At 35.6% G+C, this 8603-nt stretch overlaps 1 protein-coding gene across 1 annotated transcript in view; it reads left to right on the top strand.

The window, feature by feature from the left end:
- Positions 1-8603, top strand: part of LOC107757615 (lipopolysaccharide-responsive and beige-like anchor protein) — a 244625-nt gene that overhangs the window by 29993 nt on the left and 206029 nt on the right. Inside the window, exons 2-5 of the mRNA XM_016575147.1 lie at positions 2936-3167; positions 5042-5142; positions 5909-6004; positions 7716-7837. Coding sequence (XP_016430633.1) covers positions 2936-3167; positions 5042-5142; positions 5909-6004; positions 7716-7837 — 551 coding nt within the window. The remainder of the gene's footprint in view (positions 1-2935; positions 3168-5041; positions 5143-5908; positions 6005-7715; positions 7838-8603) is intronic.

The following is an 8603-nucleotide window of genomic DNA, read 5'->3' as shown; positions in this document are numbered from 1 at the left end:
GACTTCAGTTCCTGCCGAGTGCGTTTTTTTCAAGTGCAGGAATTTTATTGTTAATCGCCTCAGGTCCCGTCTTTCACCAGACCACGTTGATAATTTCACTGAACAAATAACGCATGGTCTGAGTAAGTAAAATGGGCATTGTTGCATCGATTTGGTTTTAGACGATATAGCCTACACGAAGTACGAAGTAAGTTTTTAAAAGCCGTTTAATGCTATTTCTTGATAAACCTTCCTATTGTTTTTGACTTGTGTTTTAATATGTTGGCTAACGTTATATGAAGATTAAGAATTCTGTCAGGCTATTGATTGATTTTCCATTGTTCTGCATTTCCCCAGCTGATTTGAATAAATAAGCTATGCTTTGGCCGACGTTGAGTGTATGCTCTTCTTTTTTTTCTTTTTAACGACCGCCTAAAATGAAATGATGATAACGCGAGGCAAGTGTGCGGCAAGCGGAATTCATTGAGGGATTTGACAGTGTGATTCATATTTTAAGTATTTCAAATATAGGCTATAATATATGATACACGCACGCACAGAGTTTTTTTTTTTACCATCTTTTGGGGGTTTCTTGCTTTTAGACTAGTCGACTAGTTGGATACAAAACTTTCGTTTAAACGACAGTCAAATTAGTCGTCGCGCACATCCCTAGTTGTGTCATGGAGGATCTTCTAGGAAAGTCCTTTTACTGTTTTTCTCCATAAATTTCATGGCAATTCATTATCCTTTCTTCCAAAAACCATACACTTGACTGTATTTTACATTAAAATTGCATGTTAAACCATTTACAATTTTTCACTGCATATGGTAAGATAACTTACAGTTTACCAAGTAACAGTTTTTCTTTTAAAAATGTACAGATATTTTACAGTAATGTTATGCTGTTACTAGACAGTTAAAAACATTAAGTAGGTTCCTGGTGTCCATCATAACACCTCTGACAGTTGTTTTTATCTATTCTCATTAACATTGACTGGCTTCCTTGATGTGTATCTCTCTCTACCTGCTGATCTTCTGCCAAACAGGTACTTATACAAGGTCGACATCAGCATCTTCCACTTTTCAACACGTCCTCTGTGTGAGCTGATACCATCCTCACCCCAAAGTCACATTCCCCGATGTTCAGTCTGTGAGGATGTCAGGTCCATTAATCACCTGCATGGTGGCCGCAGATCTATTTGAGTGCTGTCCTTTGTGCTGCCTGCCACACAACGCAATCAGCTCCTCTTCCCAGAATGCAAATTTAAATCGAGGAAAAATGTGGGACCGACAATCATAAGCGTCCATTTATTTCACTTTTTGATTCATTTTCATATGAAGCAGTCTAAGTGATCTATCATTCAGTGGGTTTGAAGGAAGAAGCCCAATGGGGAGGCGGCAATGTGTGACTGATCATGGCTTTTATTTACTGCCTTGTTAGCCTTTGTTGCTGTAGACTGACAGTTAACTCCCCCCTCTCCTCCCTTTCCTTTAATCCACCTTCAGTCATTTTAATGGGACAGTTTCTATCCAATAGGCTGTGGATTTATACTCCACTCCAGTCCTTGATCAAATTGTGGTCATGGCCTGTCTACTGGCAAATGACAGCAATCTCTTCAGACACTTATGACTTTGAGATGACCGCGTCCACCTCAACAATATTACTCCTGACACCTTCATTGTTTTTCTTATCATATGCTGTGAGGAACTGTTCAATAGTAAAAATGTCTCATCAACTATTAAGTGCTGACAAATTATTGTGTTTTATAAAGTGCACAGTTTATTTACAGACACAAAGGAAATTATTTGTGTTGTTTGCAAGACCCATACCCCCTCATACAGAGATCCTATAATGCCCAATAATGTAAAATGTGGGGTATGCTTTAATCTTATAGTCACAAAGTTATATTGCATTTGTAATAAAACATTAGAAAAAAAGAACATGAACAAATAATTTGAATAAAATTTATATTATTGTTTATAGTTTTATTTATTTTTTGTAATATTTAACAACAAATTATAGACTGATGCATCCCTAAAAAAACATTAATTTACCCAAATATGCATTTTCAAATGTAGGGATGCACAATATTGGATTTTTGTTGATATCTGTAATTGCATTCTCAAATTAAATTCTGTGATCCAAAACAGTGAATCTAATCACCATTCAGGCAAAAGTTGGCTTAAAGAATGACCACACTGCTGTCGTGATCTTATCACTAGCACACCCTGAGCACATGTGAGCTATTCGTCTTATCGACAAGGCATATCGGCATAATTTTAATATCGGCCCGATGCCAATGTTTACATTCTAAGCCTTTATCGGCTGATTCCAATGACTTTCCGATAATATCATGCATCCCTACTTAAAAGATTTTGCAGGGCTGCTGGCTTTTGTCTATGTGCAGTGTATGGCTCTCACTCATGATAGCATTATATTAAGGTTAATCTAGGTTTACGGTTCATGTCTGTGGAGCATCTGCCGTCATCATGACAATGGGCGATTACAGTAGTGCTTTCTAGCCTAGGGGTCATATGGTCTTATGGCCAAGGGTTGGGGCAAGGTGGAAATCCTGTCCCAGTAATCCAGTTGTGAAGAGGCTTTTTACATCCAGATGCTGACAGATGTTTTACAATGGGATTGGAATGAATTGCAGCCCTGGGATAAATCTAGATTTAATGTCAGGAATGAAGCCAGCATAAACTGATAGGTTGCCAACATAGAGAGCAACTCTAAATATCCTGGCTATTACTCCCATTCATTTCACTTTTTTGTGTTTTAAATTATCATTTAATATGATTTGTTTCTGCAATTTCGAAAGTTATTTTTCCTCTGCTGCCATATTCTATTTGCATTTTGCCTCAGACAGATACTAATTTAAAAAAAAATATTATTATTATTATATTTTTCTGGCTTTGACTCAATTTGTGACTCAGTTTAATTGTGTCTGTGCAGCTGGTCGGTGGACAGTTTGATCTGGAGATGAACTTTATCATCCAGGAGACGGAGAGCATCATCTGCATGGTGGAGCTGCTGGATAAATGTGACTCCACTTGCCAGGCGGAGGTGTGGAGTATGTTCACCGCCGTGCTGAAGAAGAGCTTGCGAAACCTGCAGGCCTGCACTGATATCGGCCTCATCCAGCTGGTGCTCCAGCGCATAGACCGGGTCGACACCATGATCGCAGGTGTGTTAAACAGGGGATGAGACATGCCCTCTGTATATAAGTGACACTCTAATAGTTAATCTAAGTTGCTGGATTACTATTTTTTGGATATAACAATATAATTAATAACAATGTGACCCTGGACCACAAAACCAGTCATAAGGTTTTGATTTATACATCATCTGAAAGCTGAATAGATAAGCTTTCCATTGATGTATGGTTTGTTATGATAGGACAACATGTGGTTGAGATACAACTATTTGAAAATCTGGAATCTGAGGGTGCAAAAAAATCTAAATATTGAGAAAATCATCTTTAAAGTTGTTCAGATGTCATGGAACATGATCTTTTCTTAATATACTAATGATTTTTGGCATAAAAGAAAAATCTATAATTTTGACCCATACAATGTATTTTTGGCTATTGCTACAAATATACCCCAGCGACTTAAGACTGCTTTTGTGCTCCAGGGTCACATATAATAACAATATAATTAATATAATAAAATAACAGTAATATTGTTAAATATTATTGCAATTTAAAATTTTAAAATGTAATTTATTCCTGTGATGGCAAATTTGAACATTACTCCAATCAGAAAATATTATTGATATATGATACCATGATACATTTTTTCAGAATTCTTTAAATATACAAAGTTCAAAAGAACAGCATTTATTTGAAATATAAATCTTTTGCAACATTATAAATGGCTTTACTGCTGAATAAAAGCATTAATTTCTTTCAAATAAAAAAAAAAGAAAAATCAAGGACTTCAATGTTACTGATGTTTAAATTAATGATGCTGCTAAACATCTCTGTGTTAATGCTCTCGTACTCACAGGGCAATGTTGCTTCATTTTACTGGCAGGAACATCAGCATATATATTTTGTTAAAATTCATTATATTCACTCGGCTGTACATAGTATTGTAAAAATGCTTTAGATTATACACGTAATTATGACTTGTGATGCTCTCAGCTCTCCGTCAGCATGTAGTTCTTCAGCCTTGCAGCACTGACATGTAGCAAAGCTCACACAGGGCTAATCAGCCACAAAGCTCAGTTTGGCATGTCAAGGCTTTCCAAATATAGGTTTTACATTTGTTTATAGCGACAACACTAACAATACTGTTTTAAAATGTAGAGGTTATGCAATTGTTTAACACTTGCCATTGTGCATGTACAGTTTTAGTGATTCATTATTCGTATTTGGACCATGATGGGGCTTTTACACAGAAGAACAATTTTGCGTATCCTCAGGCAAAACTTCTCTGATGCTGCATAAACATTAACATGAACAACATTCTTATCCAAGTATCTTAACTGACCAAATTAATGTTGGTTTTGACCGTAAATAGTCAAGCATACAAACTGAATTGTGACCCTGGAGCACAAAACCAGTCTTAAGTTGCAAGGGGATATTTGTAGCAGTAGCCAAAAAACATTGTATGGGTCAAAATTATCGATTTTTCTTTTATGCCAAAAATCATTAGGATATTAAGTAAAGATCATGTTCCATGAAGATATTTTGTACATTTCCTACCGTAAATATATCAAAACTTAATTTTTGATTAGTAATATGCATTGCTAAGAACTTAATTTGGACAACTTTAAAGGCGATTTTCTCAACCTTTTGATTTTTTTGCGCCCTCAGATTCCAGATTTTCAAATAGTTGTATCTCAGTCAAATATTGTCCTATCCTAACAAACTATACATCAATGGGAAGCTTATTCATTCAGCTTTCAGATGATACATAAATCTCAATTTTGAAAAATGGACCCTTATGACTGGTTTTGTGGTCCACGGTCACAATTCAGCCTTTTATAAATTCCTCTTCAGTTGTAATGCAGCATTAACCTCATGTTTGCGTGTGTATGTGTGGTGTTTTTCAGATCTGATGGTGGACATGCTGGGTGTGCTCGCCAGCTACAGTATCACAGTGAAGGAACTGAAGCTGTTCTTCAGTAAACTGAAAGGAGAACAAGGCCAATGGGTAATGGTCTTCTCCTCTTTATCTACTATTTGAGAAACATCTCGCTTCTCCACCTCACACTCAGCCATAATGCTGTGATCTCTAAGAAATTAATTATATATTTTATAAAGTACTAGGACTGTCATTTGTTTTAAATAAATAGAAGCTGACTTGTTAATTAATTTCTATGACATGCTCTGAATAATACACTTTGCAACAATTTACTGTAATTTGTAAAAATACACGAAATACAAAAAATGTATGTCCTTGTCCTCCGTTTAGTCTTCAGTGCATGAGGGAGATGTTGAGACAGTGGAAAGGCAGGAGGGTTTAACGCATTAGGCTGTGTTTCTGAACTGCGGGACTGTGGCAGTACCATTGATCAGAGCGTGAAATAAACCCGTCAGAGCAATAGAAGAGCACACATCCATGTGTGTCTATATCATAACCTACAGGCAGAAGCCATTATTATGTCTCTCTTGCCTGTACTCGTTGCTGATGGACCAAATGTATCTCAGGTTGGGAAATGTTTTAGGTTAGTTTACCTCAGTAAATTCAGAAATGAAATCCATGTCTAAATCCAGAAGATCTTTCTCAAATTTGGCACAACATGAGTAGGATTCAGACTAACCGAAATGATTTGTGACTGTATATTTTGTATAGTGTACAGTATCTTTTATGTGTGTGGGAAAAATACCGCAGTCAAACTCTAAGTATTTATTTGTGTGGGTGTGTGTGAGTTAATTTTTTGTTCTTAATGCTGTTGCTTTTTTCTTTTATCTATTAGCCTCCTCATGCTGTCAAGCTGCTTTCCGTGCTGAAGTGCATGGCTCAAAGAAATGGCCCAGATTCCTTTTTCAGCTTCCCAGGAAAGAGTGCTGCGGTGAGAACCTAAACATCAGTCTCACTTGACTTCAGTCATAACGTCTGCCTCTATACACCGTGAAAATATTTATAGTGATTTTTGAATTAGTGATTTGAAAATTGCATGCCAGAATTTCTCTTCTTTTGCACTTGTCCGCTACCTAGACGTTTTAACTTCCTTGCTATAATAAACTTTCAATGTGATAAAATCAGGGAAATTATACTTTGCTACCTTTTGTTTTTTCAATTAATTATTTTTTTCGTCTGTACAGTTTCTTTTCAAGGAATCACTTTATAGAAAGTGATTGAGAATCTCTGTCAGGACAACAGAATGACAGTTTAAATATCAGAAATGTATTTTTCATTTCGGTTTATTTTTATCTATCACAGTATTACCATCACACAAAATACCTAAAATCCACACTACCACACATTATACCAGTCCACATTTCCTGGAACATATGATGAATGTTTTAACATAATGTACTGTTCAAAAGTTTTTTAAAGAAGCCTCTTTTGCTCACCAAGGATGCATTTATTTGATCAAAAACACAGTAAAACAGCAATGTTGTGAATACTATCACAGATCGAAATAACTGTTTTCTATTTTCATATATTTAAAATTTTTATTTATTTCTGTGAGGGCAAAGCTGAATTTTTAGCAGCCAGGATTTTCTCCAGTCTTTCTTCAGTGTCACATTATTCTTCAGAAATCATTCTGATATGCTGATTTGATGCTCAAGGAACATTTCTTAGTATCATAACAGTTGAAAACAGTAGTGCTGCTTAATTATTTAAGCATAATAATAATGAATATATTATTTCATTCAAACCTTTAAATGACAGTGTTGATGAAATATAGTTTCAAGACATTGTTTTTTCATTTCAAGTACTAAAAACTAACCTAATTAAATAATCATCCTTATATTATATTATACAATTTTTCACTGCAAAAATATTTGGACTCATTTAGACTCAAAAGACACACACACACACACACACACACACACACTTTAGAGACTTTTTCAAACAGACTTTAAGACTTTAAAACGTCATTTTTTATGGAAAACATATGTTGAGTTAAACTAGTCTTGTTTTTAGATTAAAAGACAAGCAAGTTTCTAATTTTGAAAGAAACTTGAGAAAAACAGCTAATAAATATTTCAGGATAGACTTGTTTACATTAGTCTGTGCATTGGGAGAGGACGGCAGTCAAATGTATATGTATAATTTTCTGATGTGATACACATGTCTTTGAAATGCTCCAACTGCCTGTGTGTGTGAGTTTGCATGTTTTCAATAAAAACCAAACCATCATCCCGGCAGCATGGGGGGTCTTGATGTTTTATAGGGCATGTGTATGGAACCCTTCCTGTGTTGTCAGTGTTCACTTGAGACAGCGCCAAATGAATGCCGTCCTCTCAGGAAATACTTTGATTGGATGTTGTTTGGTGTTTAGATGTTATTCAAGCACAGATATGATGCTGGCTTCAGGAGGAAGTAATACTGCGCTTGCCTTCATTTTTCATCTGTAACCCACAAATACGACAGGAAGTCTTCAGTGTACAAACATACACAACCGTTTTAACCACATCCCTCCAAGGATACTCCATTTAGTTTTTGTTTTTCCATCCTGCTCATATGTTACTCTGCATGATACTCTGCTTATCTAAAACAAAACCACAAAATAAGGAAACCTAACTGGAAAAACTGTGTTTTTGTATCATCAGGCTATTGCACTTCCACCTATCGCAAAGTGGCCATACCAGAACGGCTTCACCTTCCACACCTGGCTGCGCCTGGACCCCATCAATAACATAAACGTTGACAAGGACAAGCCTTATCTATACTGGTGGGTCACACACAAACACTGATCACACAAACCTGTGATGTAAAATACAACACCTCTATGCTTTCTAGAGACCTGGACACCTGCAGTACATAGAGGAAGATTAGCTGACTGTTTCGTTTGTCTGTAAGGTGCCAGAAATTAAAGTATTTGTAGGTGGTTAGATGAACAATAAGAAAATTCTGTATATTTTCCCCGTTCTCTCTCTCTAGCGTTTACACTTCTCAAGGGCAGCATTTCACAGCCTTGTCCTATTTTCAGCTTCTAATTAATTTCTGTCAAAAATGTAATTTATGCAAATTGAGCTATTTTGACTCACCAAACATTAATTGACCCTATAGAAAGATCTGTAGGATTTACACTCTTCACTGTGCTGAGATGAACTCTCTACATTACAGGCCTTCTTTCAAATGTTTGTTTGAAATTAATGTATATCTATCAATCATCTAATCATTTCTTTTGGCTTTTCCATTTAGCTCTATTGTGTTTTTTTTCTGAAACTACTTGAAATGATGCTTTCATGTAACATTCACAAGAATATTTTAATTACATTTTAGTTCACACAAAAATGAAAATTGTCATCATTTAACGAACAATTAAAGATGAACAAAAGTCTGAGTTTTGAGCAAAAGTATTGAACTAACAATTAAAAAACACTTAAAAATAGAATGTATATACTGTATAGGCACACAATATGTTGGTTATGCACATTCAGCCTGTCTTTGGTTCTTCATACACCTCAGATACTGATGTAATATTAAACATTTTC

The sequence above is a fragment of the Sinocyclocheilus rhinocerous genome, unplaced genomic scaffold (assembly GCF_001515625.1).
Source record: "Sinocyclocheilus rhinocerous isolate Xijiao unplaced genomic scaffold, SAMN03320098_v1.1 scaffold323, whole genome shotgun sequence".
NCBI classification, from domain to species: Eukaryota; Metazoa; Chordata; class Actinopteri; order Cypriniformes; family Cyprinidae; genus Sinocyclocheilus; species Sinocyclocheilus rhinocerous.
Note: the sequence above shows the minus strand (reverse complement) of the source record. Positions and strands in the feature narration are given on the sequence as shown.